This window comes from Podarcis filfolensis, assembly GCF_964270895.1.
Source record: "Podarcis filfolensis genome assembly, chromosome: Z".
Taxonomy (NCBI): domain Eukaryota; kingdom Metazoa; phylum Chordata; class Lepidosauria; order Squamata; family Lacertidae; genus Podarcis; species Podarcis filfolensis.
Window position 1 is genome coordinate 31,232,250 of NC_139617.1, and position 26,291 is coordinate 31,258,540.

At 49.0% G+C, this 26,291-nt stretch overlaps 1 protein-coding gene across 1 annotated transcript; it reads left to right on the forward strand.

Annotated features, from left to right (window-relative positions):
* Positions 1-2,648: 2,648 nt before the first annotated feature.
* NALF2 (NALCN channel auxiliary factor 2) lies at positions 2,649-25,790 on the forward strand. The gene is made up of 3 exons (XM_083596469.1): positions 2,649-7,386; positions 18,428-18,599; positions 20,674-25,790. Exons 1-3 carry the CDS (start codon positions 6,601-6,603, stop codon positions 21,060-21,062), a joined length of 1,347 nt encoding a protein of 448 aa, XP_083452595.1. The 5' UTR covers positions 2,649-6,600; the 3' UTR covers positions 21,063-25,790.
* The last annotated feature ends 501 nt before the right edge of the window (positions 25,791-26,291 follow it).

Sequence of the window (26,291 nt, forward strand, 5' to 3'; positions counted from 1 at the left end):
GGAGTGACCTTGGGAGCCAGCCACTGCCTTTTGGCATGACCTACCTAACAGGGTGAGGAATGTGGGTGGCACTGTGGGTTAAACCACAGAGCCTAGGACTTGCTGATCAGAAGGTTGGCGGTTCGAATCCCTGCGACGGGGTGAGCTCCCGTTGCTCGGCCCGGCTCCTGCCAACCTAGCAGTTGGAAAGCACGTCAAAGTGCAAGTAGATAAAAGGTACCGCTCCGGTGCGAAGGGAAATGGCGTTTCCATGTGCTGCTCTGGTTCGCCAGAAGCGGCTTTGTCATGCTGGCCACATGACCCGGAAGCTGTATGCCGGCTCCCTCGGCCAGTAAAGTGAGATGAGCGCCGCAACCCCAGAGTCGGCCACGACTGGACCTAATGGTCAGGGGTCCCTTTACCTTTACCTTACCTAACAGGGTTGTTGTGGGGATTAAATGAGTCCTAGGACCTGGAGACCAAGGTTCAAATTCCCACTTGGCCACGGAGTTTGCTGGGTGTGACCTTAGGGGCCTGTCGCCACTTTCTCTCAGCCTAACTCACCTCACAGTGGTGTTGTTAAGGATTAAATGAGAAGGGGGAGAACAATTAAAGCACCACCTCCAGCTCTTTGGAGGAAAGCTGGGATGTAAAGGCAGTGAGTAAATAAGCTAAATCATGGTAAGATTCTGGACTTCTGGAGGCTGGAAGCCAAGGAGAGTGGTGGGACTCCTGTCCCTTCAAAAGGAAAATGAGGCTAGGGTTGCCACTCATAAGAACATAAGAAGCGCCAATGCCCCATCTAGTCCAACGTCCTGCTTACACAGGAGCCAACCAGACGGGAAACCCACAAGTAGGATCCCAGCACAAGAGCGATTCTTTCCACTTGTGGTTCCCAGCAGCTGGTATTCAGAAGCATTGCTACCTCCAGCTGTGGAAGCACAGCAGAGCCATTGTGGCTAGTAACCATTGAGAGCCCTCTCCACTATGGTGGGCATCAATGCCGTCTCTGGGAATTTCTTTCATCTTTCACAAATCTCCCGACTGCCATGACCGCGCAACCAATGGAATGACGAGCGAGAGAGGAGAGCTTTTTTCAATCCACTTTCTCCATGCCATGCATCATTTTATAAACTTCTATCATGTCATATCGTCCTCACCTTTTCTCCAAATTGTCCCAAATTGCTGCAACCTTTTCTCCTTGGGGAGCCGCTCCAATTGCCTTGACTGCTTTGCTTGCCCTTTTCTGAACCTATCCCAACTCCACAATATCCTTCCTGAGGTGAGGCGGCCAGAACTCTACACAAATGCACTGTAGATTTGCATAATGGGGCATTATGATACCTGCAGTTTTCAATTTTCAGTTCCTTTCCTTATGACCCTTAGCATTGAGCTTGCCTTTTTCACAGCCACCAGATACTAGGCCACCTCATTTGGATGAAGAATTTGCAAGAACTCGTCCCACAAAGATCTTTCAGATACCACCACAAAAATGGGCTACCTAGTCCTTGGTACTTCAAAGGTACTTCAAAGGTGTAATGGTTATAGGGGTTGCTCGTGCGTAAGTTGCCGCCACTCCTGGCTAGGTTACCTGGTTGAACCCTTTCTGTCTGGACAGCCCTTCACTTCGTGGCTGTTTCAGTCGCTGGCAGAATCCGTCAGTGGGCATTTCTTGAACCTCTTCCAGCAAAGAAGTTCTTTGACGCCAAGTCTCCTCCTACTCTCCGTGCGCGGAAGTTTTCTGCGCAGGGAGGGTGTGGGCAGCGGAGGACCTGTGCTCTCCTCGCTGGTCTCCAGTGAAGAGTCCTGGAGCCTCCTCTCCGATTCCCCCATCTGCCCCCCTTCTCCACTGGTGTTACGCTGATTTCCTTCCCCAGCAGATGGGCTGCCTCTCTGCCTGCTGGGACCCTCTCCGGCATCCCTCTGGAGCCTTCCCGCCGCCTCTGGCTCCGATGGCAGTTCCCTGACATAACGTTTTGGCCTAAAAAGCCTTATGTGCCTTAGGATCCCAATACATCCCAGTTGGAACCGCCCCAGACCCTACGACCATCATTTGAAGCCCTTTTCTGTGCTCCCCTTCCATGGGAGGTCTGCAGGTTGGCCATGCGTGAATAGGGCCTTTTCAGTAGTGGCTCCCACCTTGTGGAATGCTCTCCCCAATGAGAGCTCTCCTGGCACCATCATTACATAACTTTAAGTGCTAGGCAAAAACATTTCTTTTCTGCTAGGCCTTTTTGGCTCTTAATTAATAATAGAATTGTAGGGTCTGAAGCGTTCCAGGGCTCATCTAATCCAACCCTTGCAATGCAGGAATCTCAACTAAAACATCCCTAACAAGTGGCCATCCAACCTCTGTTTGGAAACCTGCAATTGAGCCACCTTAGTTAACATCAATGATAATTCTATGATACTATATCTTTAACTCCCAGGCAAATATAAATAAATAAAATCCTCTTTTGCCAGGTCTTTGGCTTTTAACTACGACCTTTTTTTGGACACATGATAAGTTTTAATCTAGTTTGTGTGTATATATATATATATACAGTGGGGGGGGAGAAAGTATTTGATCCCCTGCTAAATTTGCCCGTTTGCCCTCTGATGAAGAAATGACCAGTCCATAATTTTAATGGTAGGTTTTTTTGTAGCTGTGAGAGACAGAATAACAACAGGAAACCCCCCAGAAACCCAGAAGACAAAAGTCACAGATTGATGTGCATTATAATGAGTGAAATAAGTATTTGATCCCCTATCAACCAGCCAGATGTCAGGCTACCTGGTATCTTCACTGTATGTAATGAGCTGAGATTAGAAGTGCCTGCTGTGGAGGTCTTACCTATAATCCCAGTTCATTACAGTACAGTGGTACCTCTGGTTACGTACTTAATTTGTTCCGGAGGTCCGTTCTTAACCTGAAACTGTTCTTAACCTGCAGCACCACTTTAGCTAATGGGGCCTCCCGCTGCTGCCGTGCCGCCAGAGCACGATTTCTGTTCTCATCCTGAAGCAAAGTTCTTAACCCGAGGTACTATTTCTGGGTTAGCGGAGTCTGTAACCTGAAGTGTATGTAACCTGAAGCGTATGTAACCCGAGGTACCACTGTATAGCAGTATACAAATATTTCTACAAATAAAATAAACTACCCTCTAAGAGACCAAAGGAGCAAGCATACCAGCCATGTTCTTCTCTAGATTAGTTAATTAAACTGGAATTTGAAACCCGTTCATAGAATTATTGGATTGCAGACTTGGAAGGAAGCCAAAGGGTTATCTAGTCCAACCCCATGCAATGCAGCAAATTTTCCATCCAAGCTACTATATGTTTCCTACAATAAATAACTTTATCATTTGCTTACCAACAGGCGTGTATTTGCAACAAGCCAAGCTGACTTTCTAACAAAGATTCACTAGTTCACAAGCTGCTCACTCTGCATACCAAAAAGGCTTCTAATAGGTAATCAACCCTGTAATCCCATTGCAATGTATTTATGAATTGCATTTCTATCCCATCTTTTTCTTGTAAGAGCTCAAGGTGGCATACATGGCTTTTCTGCTCATTTAACCTCCACAATAACCCTGCAAGGGAGGTTAGGCTGAGAGACATAGACCAGCCCACTAAGTCATGCCCAGAGGCTCTCTTCCCTGGGCAGAGGTCCCCAGAAAAACACCAAGCAGGGGGAGTAATAGTGGTAACAATTTATTATTATGGTCAAAGACCAATTCAAGACCAAGCAGGGGGAGATATATCTGGGCTCTGAGGCTCCCTCCTATGTCTCACCTGCTGCTCCCCACCTTGAATGGCCTTCTGCAGGATGAAGCTGTTTTAATGCTGTGGTGCAATTGCTGTTGATGGGCACTTGGATTAAGGGGAAAAATCATACCATTTTGGTGTTTTACAACTGCTTAATGGATTTTAAAAAATGTCAAAGTGATTATTTTGAGTTTGTTGCGCATTTTGAAGAAAGTATTGGTATGAAAAATGCCAAAGCTTTGGGGGAACTGATTATTATTGGGGAGGTTTTTTTTAAGGAAAAGAGGTTTTGAATAGTGCTGTTATTACTATCTGTATTTCAACCACACTGTTTTAATCATAAGCAGCCTTGAGTCCCAGTCTGGGGGAAAAGTGGACTAGGAGAAGGAGAAGGAGGAGAAGGAGAAGTCACTCTAGACAAACCAAAAAGCCAGTGGTGACATAGTGGTTAGAGCCCAGGATGTGAATCTGCACTCAGCCATGAAGGTCACTTGGTGTGACCTTGGGCCAGTCACTCACTCTGACCCACCTCACAGGGTTATGGAATCATTGAATCTTCTCTGGATTAAACATCCCCAACTCCCTTAACCGTTCCTCATCTGGCTTGGTTTCCACACACACAGCTTTATTGTTGTCCATAGACCCAAAATGCACAGTAAAACAAATGGCATATATCAACAGTTACTAAGGCGTAAGAGTGGCTTTGCTAGCCAACAGAGGAGCTTTAGCCCATAGATACAGATTTCTGATTCTTCCTGCCTCTGAGAGAAATTGTGCTGCAGCCAGTGTAATAGAATCAGTCTTATCCTCAAAGAGAACTTTAATATAAAAGGAGTCAGCAAATCTAAGTTGTTCTGTTAATATTGGTTTGATTAGAAGCTGTCTAACATGGTTATACATACTACAGTATAATAAAATGTGTTTCATACATTCAACATCCTGGGAACATGGGCACAGCCAGCTACTGCGCCCTAGCCTGTCCTACCTTACATGATTGATGTGAGGTTTAAAAGAGGGAAAGAACCATTATTCCAGCTTGAGATCCTTAGAGGGGGGGAAATGTGGGGTATGTCATTATTATTACATTTAAATTATCTTTACTATTAATTATAATACAAATTATTATTAAATAATTGTTACAAAAGGAGCATGTGCATTGATTAAAATCTACATTAAAAATAAAAAATGAAAACTTTTTAAAATCTTTCTTTTCTTTTTTTTAAAACTGCATTAAAACATCCCACGCATGAGCAAAAGGCCACAGAAAGCTAAGAATCAATGGCATGGAGAAAAAGGAACAGTTTTTGTTTTGCTTGGCACTTAAAGATGGTGCCAGGCGAGCCTCCCAGGGAAGAACCTTCCACAGGTGGGGAGCCACTACTGAAAAGGCCTTGTTCTACTGTCATAAATGAAAAATAATAACTATCATTATCCCCCATCAGAGTGCAAAGTTCAAACAAGCAGGAGTGACTGTCTCAGCTGCTTCAGACTCTCAGATGGGGGAGGCACAGGATGTGATAGAGACCAAACAGAGGGGGACCCACAATTGTCATGATTCCCCCCCCCCAACTAGCTGGCAGGGGAAATGGGCCTTTACAGGTTCTGGGAGGCAGACGAACTGAAAGCACCCTCCTTTGTAAAGAGGATGCCTTTGAGGGGTGTGGAGGTGCTTCATACAATACTAGAGTTGGAAGGCACCCCAAGGTTCATCTCGTCCAACCCCATGCAATGCAGGAATCAGTTAAAGAATCCCTGGCGGGTAACCGTCCAAACTCTGCTTTGAAACCTCCAACAAAGGAGAGCTCGCCACCTTCCCAGGGAGTCCCTTCCACAGTCGAGAGAGTGGGCGTCCAGGCTATGTAGGAGCGGCGGCGGCGGCGGCGGCGGCGGCGCGTGCTTCTTGGCCGAAGGCTGGCCGGAGCTGTCCTTTCAGAACCACAGCGCCAGCGGAGAGAGGCTGTCGCGACAATGGAGATGCTCGGGAACCGTCGACGGAAGCCCGAGGCCCTTTCTCCGTCCCTCCCGGGGAAAAAGTTGCCCGGAGAGGGTGCCTGGAAGGGGTAAGGGAGGGGGGTTTCTTGAGGGGAGCCAGATTAGAGGGGGACCCCAGAAGGAGTCTCTGCCCGCTGCCCCACTAGCTGTCCGGCCAAGGGAAGGAGGAAGCGCGCCGCCGGCTCGAGGGGTGTTGGGGCCGGTAGCAAGCAGCGCGCACGCGCCCTCGCGCAGCAGCAGCAGCAGCAGCCCACTCCCCACCCCATTCCTCAAGGTGTTCACGGAAGATGGCGACGGCTTGAAGGCGAGCGATGGGCAGGCGGAGTTCCCCCCGGCGCCAGGCTCCTGCTCCGCGACGCGGCTGTCCGGAGGAGAAGCGGGCGAAGGCGGAGCGGGCGCGCGGCGAGCGATCGGGAGCGAGCCGGCCGGCCAGGCCCCGTCGGAGCTGAGCGGGGATGGGGGGGAGGGGGAGAAGGAGGAGGGCCGAGCGGTGACGGACGGACGGAGCCGGGGGATGCCGACGCGCCGGGGCCGGCCATGGTGAGGGGCCTCCCGTCGGCGGCGACGCAGCACCATGCCCTGCCCGGCGGGAGCCCTTAGCAGCAGCAGCAGCCCCGCGGCGGCAGCGGCAGGAAGAGGCTGGGGGCGCCCTCGGGGCGGGGATCGGCGGCGGAGGGCGCGGCGGCGGACGGGGGGCGCCGCTGCCGCGCGTCGCCTCGTGGCCGGGGATGCTTCTGCCGCCGCCGCCCGTCGTCGCCGAGCCACCATGCCGCGGAGGAGGAGGAGGAGGAGGCCGGTGACATTACCGGGGAGGGGGTGCGGAGAGGAGCCCCGAGAAGGAAGAGGAGCCGGAGCCCCCCCGCCGCCGCCCCCTCCAAAAATATGACCGGCGGCGCCGCCTCCCAGAACCGCCGCCGTTGCATCCGAACCCCGCCGAACCCCCCCGAGAAACCGTGCGCCGACTCGGAGCGGGCCCAGAAATGGCGCCTGTCGCTGGCCTCTCTCCTCTTCTTCACCGTCCTTCTCTCCGACCGCCTCTGGCTTTGCGCCGCCGCCGGGGCCCAGCTCAGAGCCCAGGATAGGAGCGTCGCCCAACCGGAGGCCGCGGTGAGGAGCGGTGGAGGCGCAGACCCGACAGCGGAGGCGCGGCTCTGCCCCAACCAGGACTTGAGCTCAGCTTGTGGCCAACCGGCCGCGCCTCCCAGACCAGAAGCCGCGGCGGCGAGCAGCCCCGACGGCGCGGCCCCGACGGCGCAGCCCTGCCTGGACTTAAGCTCTGCCTGCAGCCACCGCCGCCTCTTGCAAGGGCCGCCCGGGTCCGCCTTCCCGGCCGCCGCGCCTGCTGAGGCGTCCCCGCCGCAGCTAGCCTTCCTGGAGCGGCACTTCCGCGGCTTGCGGCTCCCTTTCTGCCAAGCCTACACCGTCTGGGACCTGCTGCTGGGCATGGCCGCCGCGGAGAGCCTGGACTGCAGCCTCCGGAGCCTGTTGGCCGACGTGGCAGCGGCGGCAGGCGGGGCGCAGCGCGGGGAGGCCTGCAGCAGCTGTCTCGAGGCCTACCAGAGGCTGGACCAACACGCTCAGGAAAAGTACGAGGAGTTCGAGGAGCTGCTGGAGAAGTACCTGCAGGCCGAGGACTATTCCGTGCGCTCCTGCCTGAGAGACTGCAAGGTAGGGTTGTCGTCGTCATCGTTGCTTCTGCTGTTGTTGTTAATTACATTTATAGACTGCCCTGTTTTCTCTAAGGAGCTCAGTGTGGCGCACATACCATATTTCTCCCTGTTTTATCCTCACAAGAACCCTGCAAGGTAGGCTGAGAGGCAAAGACTGGCTCCCAAGGTCACACCCAATGAGATTCATGGCCACGTGGGGATTTGAACCCTGGTATCACCCAGCTCATAATTCAGCCCTTTAACCTCTACACCATTATGCAACCCGGAGCGGAAGCTTTTAATGTTTAACGGACTATTGTATTTTAATATTTTGTTCGAAACTGCTCAGAGTGGCTGGGAAAACCCAGCCAGATGGGTGGGGTATAAATAATAAATTATTATTATAGTATTATTATACACCACACTTGCTCTCACTTGTGAGAATTTGTAGAATGGGGGGTCACCCCAGGAGCTGAGACTGCCTTCCAGGCTCCTTCCTCTCCCATGGAAGGAATCTGGGCTTTCTCTTATTTCATTACATTTATTCATTGCACTTATTTCCACTTTAGGGGCCAGCCCCTCCTCATTTAATCCCTGCAACAACCCTGCAAGATAGGTTAGCTTCAGAGAAGACAGTGTCTGGACCCCAAGGTTGCACCCAGTGAGCTGTAGGGCTGAGCAGCGATTTGAACCCTGGTTCCTCAGGTCCTCATCCTCATTGATCCCCACAACAACCCTGAGAGTTAGGTTAGACTGACAAGCAGATACTGTGTTCCCCACCCCCCGTGAGTTTCCTGGAGTCTGAGAGGGGGTTTGAACCCTGAGCTCTCACAGGTCCATAGTCCAACCTTCTAACCATTATACCACACTGGCTCTCTGGGAGTAAGTTACTTGTTTTGCTTCAGGGATGGCTAGCAGACCCTGTTTTGAGCTCAAGAGTGACTAATATAACCCCATTTGCCTGCCTGCCTTACTCATTTGAAGTACCATGTGCGGCCCCTGTGTGGGAAGAAATGGAGGGGCTGCTGGTCTTGTATCCCTGCTTGAGGGATGAGTCCAGGTTGTGCGGGAGGTAGCATGGCTCGGATCTAGGTGCAGAATCATGGAATTGTAGTAAAAGCACAGGAAAACAGTAAAAGCAGGGAAAACAGAGGGTCAGTGAATTGGGAGAGGTTTGCCATCCGTGGCTGCTAGCCATTGATGGCTATGCTCTGCCTCCACCGTGAGAGACAGGAATGCTTCTGAATACCAGTTGCTGGAAACCAACTCTCAGAAGTTCATGTGTCTTCCATAGCACCCAGTTACATTATGGGACTCAGGCAGGAGGCAGTGGTGAGTGGCTGTAAAAGAGGACTGAACAAATTTTTGAAAAGGAGAAAGCTATTGATGGCTGCTGGCCAGAATGGCTGTGCTCTGCCTCTAGTATCTGAGGCATTAATGCTCAGTTGCTGGAAGCCACTGAAGGGGAGAGTTGCTCTTGGGCTTAGGTCCTCCTTGCAGATCTCCCTTTGGGGTATCCAGTTGGTCACTATGAGAATTCTGGACTAGATGGGCCTTTGGCCTGACCTAGCAGGCTTTTCTTATGCTCTTGTGCTCATGTTCCACATGCTGGTTTCCCGCAGGCATATGTGCCCCTGTTGCAAAATGCTGCTGGACTCCAACTCCCATCAGCCCCAGTTGTCAGCGTGTCTAGAGGTCAGGAAGGAGGGTGGGAGTTGTAGTCCAGCAGCAAGTGAACAGCTCTGTCCTGTGGCAACGTTATTAATGCTATCATTATTAATTAAATATACCGTACTAGTCTCAAAGTGACATATAATATTTTAAAGGAATGAACAAACATAAATACATGAAACCATTTTTTTAATTTAAAAAAATCAGCTGTGTATGAATCTCGGCTTATTGCTGATATATACAGTGGTACCTCGGGTTACATACGCTTCAGGTTACAGACTCCGCTAACCCAGAAATAGTACCTTGGGTTAAGAACTTTGCTTCAGGATGAGAACAGAAATTGTGCTCTGGCGGCGCGGCAGCAGCAGCAAGCCCCATTAGCTAAAGTGGTGCTTCAGGTTAAGAACAGTTTCAGGTTAAGAATGGACCTCCAGAATGAATTAAGTACTTAACCCGAGGTCCCACTGTACTGCAAATAAAAGCAATCATATACAGTGAGGGGGGAAAGTATTTGATCCCCTGCTAAATTTGCCCATTTGCCCTCTGACGAAGAAATGACCAGTCCATAATTTTAATGGTAGTTTTATTGGAGCTGTGAGAGACAGAATAACAACAGGAAAACCCCCAGAAACCCAGAAGACAAGTCAGAGACTGATGTGCATTATAATGAGTGATATAAGTATTTGATCCCTTTGCAAAAGATGACTTAGTACTTGGTGGCAAAACCCTTGTTGGCAATTCCAGAGGTCAGACGTTTCTTGTAGGTGGCCGCCAGGTTTGCACACATCCTAGGAGGTATTTTGTCCCACTCCTCTTTGCAGATACTCTCCAAGTCAGTAAGATTTCGAGGCTGATGAGTAGCTACTCAAACCTTCAGCTCCCTCCACAGATTTTTGATGGGATTAAGGTCTGGAGACTGGCTAGGCCACTCCAGGACCTTAATGTGCTTCTTCTTGAGCCACTCCTTTGTTGCCTTGGCCATGTGTTTTGGGTCATTGTCATGCCAGAATACCCATCCTCGACCCATTTTCAATGCCCTGGCTGAGGGAAGGAGGTGCTCACCCAAGATTTGACAATACATGGTCCTGTCCATCGTCCCTTCAATGCAGTGAAGGTGTCCTGTCCCCCTAGCAGAAAAACACCCCCAAAGCATAATATGTCCCCCTTCATGTTTAACGGTAGGGGTGGTGTTCTTGGGGTCGTAGGCAGCATTTCTTCTCCTCCAAACACGGCGAGTTGCATTGATGCCAAAGAGCTCAATTTTGGTCTCATCTGACCACAACACTTTTACCCAGTTCTTCTCTGGGTCATTCAGATGTGCATTGACATACTGCACACAGGCCTGTGCATGTGTTGTCTTGAGCAAGGGGACCTTGCGGGCTCTGTAAGATCTCAGTCCTTCACGGCGTAGTGTGTTACCAACTGTTTTCATGGTGACTATGGTCCCAGCAGCCCTGAGATCATTGACAAGTTCTCCCTGTGTAGTTCTGGGCTGCTTCATCACTGTTCTCATGATCACTGCAACTCCACGAGATGAGATCTTGCATGGAGCCCCAGACCGAGGGAGGTTGACAGTTATTTTGTGAGTCTTCCATTTGCGAATTATTGCACCAACTGTTGTCACCTTCTCACCAAACTACTTGGCAATAGTCTTGTAGCCCAGTCCAGCCCTGTGCAGGTCTACAATCTTGTCCCTTACATCCTTGGGCAGCTCTTTGGTCTTGGTCATGGTGGCTACTTTGGAATCTGCTGGGTTGATTGCTTCTGTTGACAGGTGTCTTTTGTACAGGTACAGTGGTACCTCGGGTTACATACGCTTCAGGTTACATACACTTCAGGTTACAGACTCCGCTAACCCAGAAATAATGCCTCGGGTTAAGAACTTTGCTTCAGGATGAGAACAGAAATCGTGTGGCAGCGGCGCAGCAGCAGCGGGAGGCAGTGGCGTAGCGTGGGTTGTCAGCACCCGGGGCAAGGCAAGTAATTTGCGCCCCCTAACCCGTGGATTTGCGCCCCCTGACCCATGGATTTGCCCTAACCCCAGATGTTGCGCCCGGTGCGGCCGGCCCCCCCTGCACCCCCCACGCTACGCCACTGGCGGGAGGCCCCATTAGCTAAAGTGGTGCTGCAGGTTAAGAACAGTTTCAGGTTAAGAACGGACCTCCGGAACAAATTAAGTACGTAACCAGAGGTACCACTGTACAATAACGAGCTGGGATTATAGGTAAGACCGCCACAGCAGGCAGTTCTAATCTCAGCTCATTACATACAGTGAAGATACCAGGTAGCCTGACATCTGGCTGGTTGATAGGGGATCAAATACTTATTTCACTCATTATAATGCACATCAATCTGTGACTTTTGTCTTCTGGGTTTCTGGGGGTTTTCCAGTTGTTATTCTCTCTCACAGCTACAATAAACTTCCATTAAAATTATGGACTGGTCATTTCTTCGTCAGGGGGCAAATGGGCAAATTTAGCAGGGGATCAAATACTTATTTCACTCATTATAATGTACATCAATCTCTGACTTTTGTCTTCTGGGTTTCTGGGGGTTTTCCTGTTGTTATTCTGTCTCTCACAGCTACAAAAAAACCTACCATTAAAATTATGGACTGGTCATTTCTTCATCAGAGGGCAAACGGGCAAATTTAGCAGGGGATCAAATACTTCCCCCCCTGCTGTATATATATACACACAAACTAGATTAAAACTTATCATGTGTGCAAAAAAAGGTCATAGTTAAAAGCTAAAGACCTGGCAAAAGAGGATTTTATTTATTTATATTTGCCTGGGAGTTAAAGATATAGTATCATAGAATTATCCTTGATGTTAACTAAGGTGGCTCAATTGCAGGTTTCCAAACAGAGGTTGGATGGCCACTTGTTAGGGATGTTTTAGTTGAGATTCCTGCATTGCAAGGGTTGGATTAGATGAGCCCTGGAACGCTTCAGACCCTACAATTCTATTATTAATTAAAAGCCAAAAAGGCCTAGCAGAAAAGAAATGTTTTTGCCTAGCACTTAAAGTTATGTAATGATGGTGCCAGGAGAGCTCTCATTGGGGAGAGCATTCCACAAGGTGGGAGCCACTACTGAAAAGGCCCTATTCACGCATGGCCAACCTGCAGACCTTCCATGGAAGGGGAGCACAGAAAAGGGCTTCAAATGATGGTCGTAGGGTCTGGGGCGGTTCCAATTGGGATGTATTGGGATCCTAAGGCACATAAGGCTTTTTAGGCCAAAACCTTTGAAGTACCTTTGAAGTACCAAGGACTAGGTAGCCCATTTTTGTGGTGGTATCTGAAAGATCTTTGTGGGACGAGTTCTTGCAAATTCTTCATCCAAATGAGGTGGCCTAGTATTTGGTGGCTGTGAAAAAGGCAAGCTCAATGCTAAGGGTCATAAGGAAAGGAGCCGAAAATTGAAAACTGCAGGTATCATAATGCCCGATTATGCAAATCTACAGTGCATTTGTGTAGAGTTCTGGCCGCCTCACCTCAGGAAGGATATTGTGGAGTTGGGATAGGTTCAGAAAAGGGCAAGCAAAGCAGTCAAGGCAATTGGAGTGGCTCCCCAAGGAGAAAAGGTTGCAGCAATTTGGGACAATTTGGAGAAAAGGTGAGGACGATATGACATGATAGAAATTTATAAAATGATGCATGGCATGGAGAAAGTGGATTGAAAAAAGCTCTCCTCTCTCGCTCGTCATTCCGTTGGTTGCGCGGTCATGGCAGTCGGGAGATTTGTGAAAGATGAAAGAAATTCCCACAGACGGCATTGATGCCCACCATAGTGGAGAGGGCTCTCAATGGTTACTAGCCACAATGGCTCTGCTGTGCTTCCACAGCTGGAGGTAGCAATGCTTCTGAATACCAGCTGCTGGGAACCACAAGTGGAAAGAATCGCTCTTGTGCTGGGATCCTACTTGTGGGTTTCCCGTCTGGTTGGCTCCTGTGTAAGCAGGATGTTGGACTAGATGGGGCGTTTGCGCTTCTTATGTTCTTATGAGTGGCAACCCTAGCCTCATTTTCCTTTTGAAGGGACAGGAGTCCCACCACTCTCCTTGGCTTCCAGCCTCCAGAAGTGCAAATTACATCTTACCATCATTTAGCTTATTTACTCACGGCATTTACACCCCAGCTTTCCTCCAAAGAGCTAGAGGTGGTGCTTTGATCGTTCTCCCCCTCCTCATTTAATCCTTAACAACACCGCTGTGAGGTGAGTGAGATGAGTTGCAAACTTCGTGGCCAAGTGGGAATTTGAACCCTGGTCTCCAGGTCCTAGGACTCATTTAATCCCCACAACAACCCTGTTAGGTAAGGTAAAGGTAAAGGTATCCCTGACCATTAGGTCCAGTCGTGGACGACTCTGGGGTTGCGGCACTCATCTTTCTTTATTGGCCGAGTGAGCCAGCGTACAGCTTCCGGGTCAGGTGGCCAGCATGACTAAGCTGCTTCTGGCGAACCAGAGCAGCACACAGAAATGCTGTTTACCTTCCCGCCAGAGCGGTACCTATTTATCTACTTGCACTTTGACGTTCTTTCGAACTGCTAGGTGGGCAGAAGCTGGGACCAAGCAACGGGAGCTCACCCCGCCGCAGGGATTTGAACTGCTGACCTTCTGATCGGCAAATCTTAGGCTCTGTGGTTTAACCCACAGCGCCACCCGCATCCCTCACCCTGTTACGTAGGTCATGCCAAAAGGCAGTGGCTGGCTCCCAAGGTCACTCCCAGTGGGCTTTACTGCTGGAAGAAAATTTGAACCCCCGTCTCTCCCTGGTCCTTAGTCCGACACTCTAACCACTACACCTCACTGATGCCAGGGAGGGGGCACTGACTTAGTTTTGGCGGAATGTCTTCTTCCTGAACCAGTTCATCCCAAGTATCCATGTTGTGGTGTCAGGACAGCAGCACATAGCATTCCCCCACAGCTTCATCCGTTTCCCAGAGGCAGAGGTTTGCCTTATAAAGTTGGAAGGGACCCCAACAGTCATCTAGCCCTGCAGTGCAGGAATCACAGCTTTCTTGTATGTTAAAAATGGGTGGGGACCACATATCTCTCTATCCCCATTGTCTGATCCTTTGCAAGGATGTGATTCAGAGAGAAGGAAGTCCTTCATGCAGCACAGAGTTAAGCTGTGGAACTCCCTCCTACAGGATGGTTTTAAAAGAGGATTAGGGAAATCCTCTTATGATTCCTCAGTGCTGCTCTAGCTGCCTGCTCCTCCCTTGAAAAGCAGAGCCGCCTCCTTCATTCCTTCCGCACATATTTGCATTGCAGCATTTCAGTTTATTCGATGCTTGCTCCTCAAATACTCCTGAGTATAGAAACGTAACTATACAATATACATGGATTAAAATGGAGCAATAAAAACAACAATATAAATCTGAGAAGCAAAGCAACCCCCACCACCCGCAAAAAAAGAAAAAGAAAATTATCCTTTAAAGACAGCAGTTATTGGGAATTGCAATTTTATTGCGGTCAGAGCATCTGGATTGGGTCTGTCTCATAAATCATGAATGCAGGGAAATGAGCACTGCTAATGAGATGTTTGAGCATCTGTGCAAGCTCGGCACACACGGTAGCCCTTCAAGGCAGGCTAGAGAAGAGTTCACTCTCTTAGGCAGCACAACCTGTGGGTGGGGCAGGTCCACACCTCACATTTCCATGAGTTTTATAGTATCTTTCAGGGATGCTTTAGTTGTGATTCCTGCATTACGGGGGGTTGGACTGGGTGACTGTTGGGGCACCTTCCTTACAACTCTACATTGATTGTTCTCAAGCAGAGTTTGAATGGCCACCTGTCAGGGGTTCTTTAGTGGTGATTCCTGCATTTCAAGGGGTTGGTCCCAATTACCCTTCTGGGGGTCCCTTCCAACTCTACAATTCTATGAATTGCATAGGAAGCAGGATTGTCCGTCATTTCCCTTCGAAAGCCGCCAGTTTCCTTCTCCTGCTGGGAAATCCTGGTCCAGCCGCAACACTCAGCTCATGGCTGCCATGGCAACCACATCTGCTTCCCAGAGAAATGTGCAGGATGCATGTGGGGGTGGGCACGTCAGGGCAGCGCAACCAAGTTTGGGGGAGTGAGCAAGCGAGTGGTAGCCACAAGCAAAGGACGGGAAGGGAGGAAATAGCCCCTCTCAAAACTTCCCCTTCTCTAGCGTCACCGAAAAAGAGGCAAGAAGGATATCCCCACCACCACAAACATTTGGAGCCTGACGCTCCTTATTGATGGTGTCATTGCTAAATGAAGCCCTTTATTGATGGTGGTGTTAGCATTTTTTTTTTAGTGCATTTATTCACTGGTTTACATAATGTAGAATCATAGAATCATAATGTAGAATCATGCCTGGTTGGAAGGAGACCCTGAGGGCCATCTAGTCCAACCCCCTTCAGTGCACAAATTGCAACGAAGGAATCCCTGACAGATGGCCATCCAGCCCCTAGTTAGAAATCTCCAGTGAGGAGATTTCTCCAAGGAGAGTTGGTGTTCTTAGATCATAGAACTGGAAAAGGACAGTGAGGGTCATCTAGTCTAAACTTGCAACGCAGGAATTTCCCTTGCAACACAGGAATCACAGCTGTGCTGTATTACTGTGCTACTCCGTTATAACATGACTCCATTTCTTGATGAAGACGTTATCTTGCTGTCCACCAACTCTGGTTCTCACAATATATGGAAGCTTAACCATGCATAACTACATCCCAGATTTTAGTTATCCATTCTCTCCTGAATGGAGTTATCACACACCCACACCCATTTTGACAGATAATGAAATCAAACATGAAACGAAGCAGGATGATGGTGCAGAAAGGAGTGTAGACAAAGCTAGACAAAGGAGAAGGGGGTAGAGAAAGAGGCTGCCGGCAGTGGGGAGGGTAGCATTTGGAATCAAATAACTGTAGTAGAGCATCATTATTTGTAAAGCCAGGGGCAATATTTTGAGAGAGAAAGGAAATGCTCTGGTGCCAACTTGAACTGTGTCATGCAGAGGAAAGTTTAAAAGATATATTTTATTTACCCTCTGTGGGACCTGTGCACATTGACTAACTACTAAGAGGAGATACCGTGGAGCTTTATTTCTTATTCCTAACCTCTGTGCTTATACTTTGAATTGGTAGCAAAAATGAGTGCGTTCCGGTTAGGTTTCAACTGCTCAGCCTAGTGTTCAAACGTAGGAGCAAGAGGCAGCAGCGTCACCTGCTAGACCACGGACCCCCACAATCAGTGAAGGCTGAAATATTACAGGAAAAAGTCCAGCAGGAGAAGCTCTCATGACCATAACTTGTAAACAGGGCATTTAGCAGAAGAGTTTGAGGGGGATGCCTGGAATGCTGTCTCACAGGGTCTGTGGGACCAAGAGACACGGATGGTGAGGGAGCTGCTGCAGTGATCTGCAGCACCTGTTCTGTTTGTCTGCCTGACTGAGAACGTGCAAAAGTCCAGGTCCAGAGGCATTCCTTTATTCCTCAATGGTTAGGGGCATTTGAACACTGTGAGAACAAGATGCTAGACCAGCTGGGCCATCGGCCTGATGCACCAGAGATTATCTTACGTTTATTCCAAATCCAGTTGCAGGGGTGCTGGGTTTACATAATAATAATAATAATAATAATAATAATAATAATAATAATAATAATAATTTATTATTCATACCCCGCCCATCTGGCTGGGCCTCCCCAGCCACTCTGGGCGGCTTCCATAAAAACCAAAAATACAGTAAAATATCACACGTTAAAAACTTCCCTGGACAGGGCTGCCTTAAGATGTCTTCTGAATGTCAGGTAGTTGTTTATCACTTTGACATCTGCTGGAAGGGCGTTCCACAGGGCGGGCGCCACTACCGAGAAGGCCCTCTGCCTGGTTCCCTGTAGCTTTGCTTCTCGCAATGAGGGAACCGCCAGAAGGCCCTCGGCGCTGGACCTCAGCGTCCGGGCAGAATGATGGGGGTGGAGACGCTCCTTCAGGTATACTGGACCAAGGCCGTTTAGGGCTTTAAAGGTCAGCACCAACACTTTGAATTGTGCTCGGAAACGTACTGGGAGCCAATGTAGGTCTTTCAAGACCGGTGTTATAAGGTCTCGGTGGCCGCCCCCAGTCACCAGTCTAGCTGCCGCATTCTGGATTAGTTGTAGTTTCCGAGTCACCTTCAAAGGTAGCCCCACGTAGAGTGCATTGCAGTAGTCCAAGCGGGAGATAACCAGAGCATGCACCACTCTGGCGAGACAGTCCGCAGGCAGATAGGGTCTCAGCCTACGTACCAGATGGAGCTGGTAAACAGCTGCCCTGGACACAGATTTGACCTGTGCCTCCATGGACAGCTGTGAGTCCAAAATGACTCCCAGGCTGCGCACCTGGTCCTTCAGGGACACAGTTACCCCATTCAGGACCAGGGAATCCTCCACACCTGCCCGCCTCCTGTCCCCCAAAAACAGTACTTCTGTCTTGTCAGGATTCAACCTCAATCTGTTAGCCGCCATCCATCCTCCAACCGCTTCCAGACACTCACACAGGACCTTCACCGCCCTCACTGGTTCTGATTTAAAAGAGAGGTAGAGCTGGGTATCATCCGCATACTGATGAACACCCAGCCCAAACCTCCTGATTATCTTTCCCAGCGGCTGCATGTAAATGTTGAAAAGCATGGGGGAGAGGACAGAACCCTGAGGCACCCCACAAGTGAGAGCCCAGGGGTCTGAACACTCATCCCCCACCACCACTGTCTGAACACGGCCCAGGAGGAAGGAGCGGAACCACTGTATGACAGTGCCTCCAGCTCCCAGCCCCTGAAGACGGTCCAGAAGGATGTTATGGTCGATGGTATCAAACGCCGCTGAGAGATCCAGCAGAACTAGGAAACAGCTCTCACCTTTGTCCCTAGCCCGCCGGAGATCATCAACCAGTGCGACCAAGGCAGTTTCAGTCCCATGATGAGGCCTGAATCCCGACTGGAAGGGATCCAAATGGTCCGCTTCTTCCAGGCGTGCCTGGAGTTGTTCGGCAACCGCTCGCTCAATCACCTTGCCCAAGAATGGAAGATTTGAGACTGGGCGATAGTTGGCCATCGTGGCCGCATCTAAAGATGGTTTTTTAAGAAGCGGTTTAATAACCGCCTCTTTCAGCGGGTCTGGGAAGGCTCCCTCACGGAGGGAAGCATTCACCACCCCACGAAGCCCATCGCCCAGTCCTTCCCGGCTAGCTTTTATAAGCCAGGATGGGCAAGGATCCAGGAGACAGGTGGTTGGTTTCATTCTTTCTGTACAGTGTTTCTCTTTATTCCTACCTTCAGAGCATGCAAGGCTGCTCCCTGTTGCGTCCACACCTGTGTCAATCTTGTGGATCCCATTTTTCTAAAGCCCCCTTCTCCTTCCGCCCTTCCTGCAGGCTGTCTACAAGGCATGGCTGTGCTCTGAGTACTTCAATGTGACCCAACTGCAGTGCCAACACCGGATCCCATGCAAGCAATACTGCCTGGAGGTGCAAACAAGATGTCCCTTCGTCTTGCCCGACAATGACGAGCTGATCTATGGAGGGTTGCCTGGCTTCATCTGCACAGGTGAGGCTTAGAATCTATGTTATAGAATCAGAGAACTGTAGAGTGAGGCAGTGCCCCCAGGTGTCCTCTAGTCTAACCTCCTTCAATGCAGGAATCTCAGCTCAGAAATCCCTGACAGATAGCCATCCAACTTCTGCTTATGAACCTCTACTGATGGAGAGCCCACCACTTTCATCATAGAATTGTAGAATTGGAACCCGAGAGTCATCTATTCCAACCCCTTGTAATGCAGGAGTTGCAGCTGGATAATCCTTGGCAGACACCATCCAACCTCTGCTTAAGAACTTCCAATGAAGGACAGCACACCACCTTCCGAGGGAGTCTGTCCTACTGTCAAACAGCTTGTATTCCCTGATCATTGGGATTGTTGGATTTGTATATTAGGAGAAAATATATTCTGCTTGTCCAAGATACTATCCACAGGGAGTTAGCCTTGGACTTGTCCAAAGCCTGTCTAGTGTTGTTGTTTTTTTAAAAAATAAAGATAGTAACACAATTACCAACCCAAAAGTGAAGTAGCAGGGTATTGCATCAATCCATATCCAAAGCAAGCAAGCAAACAATAAATGAAAACAGAAAGAAATGGTGAGACACACTGATAAAAATTGATACATTCCTACTTCCCAAGTTGGCATGGATGGTAAATGTTGAGCATCTGTGTCCAAAGCACTGGAAATGAAAGTCCCACCAGGTGGCATAGAAGCCTCCTGGATCCCCCAGCCTGGAAACACATAGCTTATGTGTCATTTTTTCCACAAAAGCCAAAGTCCTTAAGTTCTTATACCACCCAGCCAAATGCATATTTTTCAAGCTTTTCCACTGCTGGCCCATTGAAACCCTAGCACTACAGGGGGTTGCAGCAGATGACCATTGGGGTCATAGCTGTCAAGCGTCCCTTATTTAGAGGGACAGTCCCTTATTCCAGCACCATGCCCCGCTGCTGTCCCTTATTGATGGATGTTCCTTAAATTTCCCGGGTTTCAAAGGAAGCAGCTCCTCTCCCTCCCTCCCTGCTGGACAGGGAGGAGGGAGGCTCCAACTGTGTTGCTTGGCTGCCCGGCCCACCCCCCTCCGGCCTCCTCTCACCAGCCTCAGCCCCTGGGAGCCCCTCCCCGCCAGGACTGATGGGAGCCTCAGGCCCTTCCGCCACCATCCTCCTTGTGGCCGCCAAACTGAGCATCTCTGCCTGGGGCCTCCCCTCTGCCCGTCGCTCCCGCTCCCGCTTGGCCGTACTGCGGCTGTGCCGCCAAAGGACCCGGATGAGATGGGCAGCCTGGCATGGCCTATGAATTGCTGAGGAGCCTTGAGAGGAGAGCGAGGGCAACCATAGAGAAAGCAGTTCAGAGAGAGGAGGAAGTGGAGGTGGAGGCACGGGCAGGTGTTCCAAGGGCTACAAGGGAAGGACCACAAGCACTTCTCCCATAGATTTGTAGTGGTAGACTAGCATAGATGGTCTGATCTGCGGGTTTACTTCGGGTATCCCCCCCCCTTCCCACCCCACCTGATGGAATTGAGAGCTGCAGATGGAGCACGAGAGAAAAGATACAGAACTGCAGCAGCATCTTCGTAGCTTAGACTTCGTTTTGCGCGAGAAGTGGTTGCTGCTTGTAGTTATTTAATTGCAGTGTTTCATCTGCTGGTGTCTTGAGCAGCAACCTCTGGAAACGAAGGGCTAAAAACTGGCGCTACTCTCCAAAATTATCTGGTCCCTTTTAACTTCGTATTTCAGTTAGTTTACTAAAATCCCTTCTTTTGGCTGCTGGTCCCTTATTTTCAAATCTGTAAGTTGACAGCTATGATTGGGGTCCCTTCCAACTCTTCAGTTCTATGATTAAGGGCTTAAATTCACCCTGTTGATTTCCCATGCCTTGTGCATTAGTATAGAAAGGAAGCCACATTCCCTCCAAATGCTTGCTTCTTGCTTTTTTTTACTGCCTATTTGAGGGTTCCTATAGTGCAACCCTGGTTTCCTGTACACCAGTGAGATCTCCTGAAGGTAGCGTTTAGCAGACCTGTGCCATTTCTGATGCCACCTCTTCCTTCTCCTCCTTTGTTTCTGTTCTCATTCTGCCAGGGTTGCTAGAGAGGGAGCTGCCTGACCAGGAAGCCAAGTGCTGTGATGTGCGGTGGGACTCCTGCGACCGGCACCTGGAAGGCTATCGCAATGCATCTGCCAAATCAGAGCCATTCCACGACCAACACCACAACACCCCCCATCACCACCAGCAACGGCAGCAGCAGCACTACAACCTCTACTATCACCACACCCAGTACCACCACCACCACCCGTCCCTGCTGCCAGTGTCTGCAGGGTCCCGCCTCAGCAACAGCAAGATCCGGTTCTGCGTCCTGGTCCTCATGCTCCTCCACACCATGGTGTCCTTCTCGAGCGTGCACAGCAGCGGGGGACTAAGCTTGGGGGCCTACCCCACCATGGATGAGACCCTCGCAAGGGACGAGTGAACCTCCTCTGCAAGGCAGGGAAAAAGGAAACCTCCAGCTCTTTTCTCACCTGGAGGAAAGAAGGGGCTTGGGTGGGCACAATGAAGCTCTCCCTACAGTGGCGGGGGCGGCGGCACAGGACTGGGGGTGACACAGACAAAGCCACCCCAACGCAGAGCCCCCTCCCACCCCCCAGAGCAGGTCGTCGCAGGCCCCGCCCTGCAGTGGGTGAGTTTCTGAAGTGTTTGGGGGGCTGTGGGAACAAGCGATTGTTCAACAGCAGGCTTCAGACTGGGCCTCTCGGGGGGGAAATGGCTCAGTGAGCAGCAGGCCTTAGGCTAGGCCTCTGGAGAACAGAGTTATGCCAGCAGGAGGCCTCAGGCATGGCCTCTGGAGAAAAGGGTTTGATCGCCTGCAGACCTCAGGCTGGGTCTCTGCAGGGAAAAATGGTTCTGTTGGCAGCAGGCCTCAAGCTGTCGGCCTTCAGCCTCATAGAGGCTCAGAGGCCGAGGAAAGGCCCACAGTGGGGCTTGGAAAGAACTGCCTTCTTAGGAAAGGCAACCCCCCCCCTGGCCCACCAAGGGCCACTTCTCTGGCCGCCACCACACATAACATGTCTCGTTTATGGGGCCACAGTGATCTCTTCCCCATACTGGGTAACTTGCCCTAGGGGCAAAAGAAACGGCTTGGCAGAGATCCGTTGTTTTTTTTCCCCTCCCCCATCATCCTCTAAGCCCAATCCAAACTATAATTGTGATGGTGCACTGCCCTGCTGCCCCCTGCCCCCACCTGTAGGACCCTCCATCAGTCACTAATAATTCCCAAGCAACCTTTTCAGTGCTCTTGGTCAAGCCATGTTATGTGATGGGTTGGCTCTTCAGCATTGCAATGGGTTGGACTAGATGGCGCTTGGGTTCCTTCCAGTTCTACTATGATACGGTTTTTCAAGTGGGATTCTCTTGCTCCTTAAAGAGCTTAAATTGAGGGCATGCCTGCATCACCCTTGTCCTCCAGGAGATGTCCTAGGACATGCCACCAACAGCAGGTCCACTCCTGCTCCTCCTCCCCCCACCCTGCTGGTGTGGTCCAATTTTTCCATTTTTGGAACTGGTTTGGCAATCACTGGGAGTTCCCTCATATTTGAAGTAGGAGTTTATTGGCAAAACTGCATCTTGGAAGGGAAAGGGTTAAATTTATAGAATGGTATAATTGGAAAGGGTCCCAAGGGTCTTCTAGTAAAATCCCTGCAATGCAGGAATCCAATACAGTAAATCACTCCTGCCTTCCCACTTTCTGTGATCCTGATATTGATTAAAAAAAAACCCCACACCCTTTCCATTGCTGCTAGCCAGGCTTTTTAAAGAAACCATTTTTTAAATGAAGTCTTTAAAGTCAGGTCTTGTTTGGCCCAGAACGGTCAAGAGACAGATTCCCCTTTTGAACGTTGAGTTTCTCCTTGTTATTTGAACTGTCCCTGCTCTGCTAAAGAGAATTTTCCCCAAAGTTCATCCAGTAATCATAGTATCATCATCATCATCATCATCATCATCATCATTATTATTATAAAGAATCCCCAACAGATAGCCATCTATCTCATGTTTAGAAAGGAGAGTCCATCTACCACCTTCTAACAGTTCTTACCCATTGAAAGTTCTTCCTAATGTTTAGTTGGAACCTTCTTTCTTGAAATTTAAATCCTTTGGTTTGGATCCTCACCTCTGGAGCAGCAGAAAACAAGCTGGCTCCATCTTCCCTGTGACAGCCCTTCAGATATTTGAAGGGCTCTTATGTGGCCTCTCAGTCTCCCCTTCTCCAACTCCCTCAGCTGTTCCTCACAAGGTTTGGTTTCAAGACCCTTAATCATCTTGGTCACTCTCCTCTGCAAACCTTCCAGCTTGCCAAATTCCTTAAACCTGGGTGCCCAGAACCAGACACAGGATTCCAGGTGGGGTCTGATCAAGGCAGAATAGAATGGTGCTATTCTTTCCCTTGTTCTGGACTCCATAGATTTCTGTTGATGCAGCCTAGAATTGCATTAGCCGTTTTTGCTGCTGCATCACACTGTTGATTCATGTTAAGTTTGTGGCCTGTTAAGACCCCATTTTTTTACATGTACAGCGGTACTTCAGTTTAAGAACAGTCCAGTTTAAGAACGATTCGGTTTACAAACTCCGCAAAACTGGAAGTAGTGTCCCGGTTTGCGAACTTTACCTCGCTCTAAGAACGGAATCCAAACGGTGGAGGGGCACCAGTGGCGGGAGGCCTTATTAGGGAAAGCGCACCTCAGTTTAAGAACGGTTTTGGTTTAAGAACGGACTTCCAGAACAGATTAAGTTCATAAACTGAGGTACCACTGTATATGCACAGTTTTGTGTTTCTTTTAAAGTTATTTTGGGTATTTTTTGTCTTTCACATCAAGGTGAGAGGTTGGGGGGCAATGGGTCATCCGTCAGGGCTTTAGCTAAGATTCCTGCATTGCAGGGGGTTGGATGAGATGGCCCTTGGAGGATACCTTCCAACTCTATGATTCTATGAAATCCGACTTTCTCCCATCATTTGTGATGCAGAGAAAATGCTTCTGCCTCTATTTTCCAGTTCTTTGGAACTGTTTACTACAGCCCGAATGAGACAAGGCAGGATGCACAGGGCCCTGACTCCAAGGTCTTGATTCTGCTGTTACTACCACCTCACCTCCTGGCTGGTGGTGTTTGCATTTTTGTTTAAAACCTGCCTTTTCAGTGCAAAAATGTGTTTAGAGCCCTATCATTTTCTGCCCCGAGTTGTGTCTGTTCATTTGATGGTTGGCAATACAAACACTGTCACCTTCTGAGAAGGACATGGCTTTACCGTGATACTCTCCAGTCCAAGAATGCAGCAGTACCCACCCACCCATCCCCAATTTTTAGTCACCCTAAAAAGGCACTTCTAACTTTTCCTCCATGTCCAAGAGGACATTTCTGGAGAAGCACCCCCAGGAAGCATTGCAGTGGGTTGGACTGGATGACCCTTGGGGCACCTTCCAGCTCTACAATTCTATGATTTAAAGTTCTAGTCCTTAAACCAAACAAGCTGGAGGTGGGAGGTGGCCATGCAGCCAATGGAACTGGCAAGGGCAATTGGGTGGGGGGGTGCTCTGATCTAGTATTCAAAATGTGTTGTGTGGGTTCATTTTAAATGTTGCTTTACAATGCTTGTTTTATATATTTTTATTTTAATGATCTCATTTGAAAATACTTCAAGGGCCTTTGTGGTGGACTAGAGCCCCAGCACATTGAAACAATGCCTGCCTCTTCTTGTCACTCCACTGAGTGAGATCTGGTGAGCTAAGAGAGGTTGGGGGAATGTCATTCAGAGACCCGGGGCCTGGTTGCTGCTGAACCCTTCTCAAGTGCTTGTAGGCACCAAGGCCAGGCCTGCCATGGGGGAAAACAAGTCATTTTTTACAGTACATAGTGGTGAGGTTTAAAAGATTAAAGTCATGTTGCTGAAGTCAACATTTTAAAACCTCCTTTCTACTCTCTCCCTGCCTTGTTTCTGTCCTACTTTCTCCTTTCTGGGCTCATCCACACTTTTGCTTACCCCATGTTTTGATTGTGTCGTGCCAATTAATTTCCTCCAGGTCCGAGAGCTTTTCTCATTTTTTCCACTGCCGTGCCTTGCAAAAAGTCTGATCTTAACTGCTGAATTGGATCTCACCAGATGTGTGGAAGTGTTGCTTAACAGAGGGCTTGTCTACCCTTTTGCTTGCCCCATATTTCAGTCATATCGTGCTGCTATTCGTTCCCATGATTCTGAGACTTCTTGTTGTTGATCCACCGCTGTGCCTTGTGAAAATCTGATCTTACTCACTGAATTAAAGATCATAGAAAAAAATTATAGAATTGTATGGTTGGAAGGGATTCCAGGGGTCATCTAGTCCTATCCCTTGCAATGCAGGAATCACAACTAAAGCATCCCTGACAGATGGCCATTCAACCTCTGCTTAAAAACCTCCAATGAAGGAGAGTCCACCACCTCCCGAGGGAGTCTGTTCTACTGTCAAACAGCTCTTACCCTCAAAGTTATTTGCTCAGTTAAGCAAAATCTCTGGATTTTCTACATGTCTGATAAAGATCTGATTCAGAGGTAAGATTGGATTTATGCAAGGTGTGGCCACAGAACAAGAAACTAGGAATTAATTGATACACAATACAATCCAAATATGGGTCGAGTGGAAGTGTGGAGAAGCCCTTAAGCAAAATATCTCTTTGGACTTTCTGCATAGCTGGCAAAATGTGATTTGGTAAGTGGTACTGGATTTTTGCAAGGAGCAACCATGGAAGAATGAGAAAAGCTCTCGGACCCAGAGGAATTAATTGGGGCACAATATAATCCAAATAAGGGTCTAGTGAAAGTGCAGACGAGCCAACTGTCATAATAAAGCGACTGTGTCTTTGGAAGGGGGTGGGACAGTTTTCTTACGCCACTTGACACACTGTGCTTCATCTTTAGAACTTTTTTGCACTAGTTCCTATTACATTTATTTTCCAAAAACAGTTTGGGAGTTGAGGGAGGGGGGAAGGGGGAAAAACCAACCCAAACAACAAAACCATGCTATAATTCAGTTGTATTAAAACTATTATCCTACTCTGTGTTTTCAGTAGTCTCTGTACCTGTAACGCTTTCAGTTCCATTGTATTTTGGATCAGGGGTTTTCTCTGCTCCTTGTTTAACCCAGTAAAGAAATAAAATGTTAAGAATTGATGATAACTTTCCCTCCTGGTGCATTATTTCAGCTTTGCAAGTTGAGTTTCCACTTCCACATAGTAAAATATCAACCATTAAAACCTTCCCTAGACAAAGCTGCCTTCAGATTCTTCTAAAAGTTGTGTAGTTCTTTATCTCCTTGACATCTGTTGGGAGGGCATTCCACAGGGAAGGTGCCACCACCAAGAAGGCCCTCTGCCTGGTTCCTGTAACCTCACTTCTCACAATGAGGGATTTGCCAGAAGGCCCTTGGAGCTGGACCTTAGTGTCTGGGCTGAACAATGGGGTAGAGATGCTCCTTCAGGTATACAGGGCTGAAGCCATTTAGGGCTTTAGGTCAGCACCAACACTTTGAATTGCACTTGGAAACATATAATAAAAACAAAGGCATACAATAAAAACCATATAAAAATGTTAAAAACAGGTATCAATTTATCATTGTGGAAGGATATCTTCTTCCTCGCCTGGCAGAATAGAAAATATTTCAGCAGCAGTTTAGAAGTT

Coding starts and splice junctions, on each gene's coding strand:
- NALF2 (XM_083596469.1), top strand. CDS start 6,601: ATGACCGGCGGCGCCGCCTCCCAGAACCGCCGCCGTTGCATCCGAACC. Junction 7,387..18,427: donor CCTGCCTGAGAGACTGCAAG/GTAGGGTTGTCG, acceptor CCCTTCCTGCAG/GCTGTCTACAAGGCATGGCT. Junction 18,600..20,673: donor GCCTGGCTTCATCTGCACAG/GTGAGGCTTAGA, acceptor TCATTCTGCCAG/GGTTGCTAGAGAGGGAGCTG.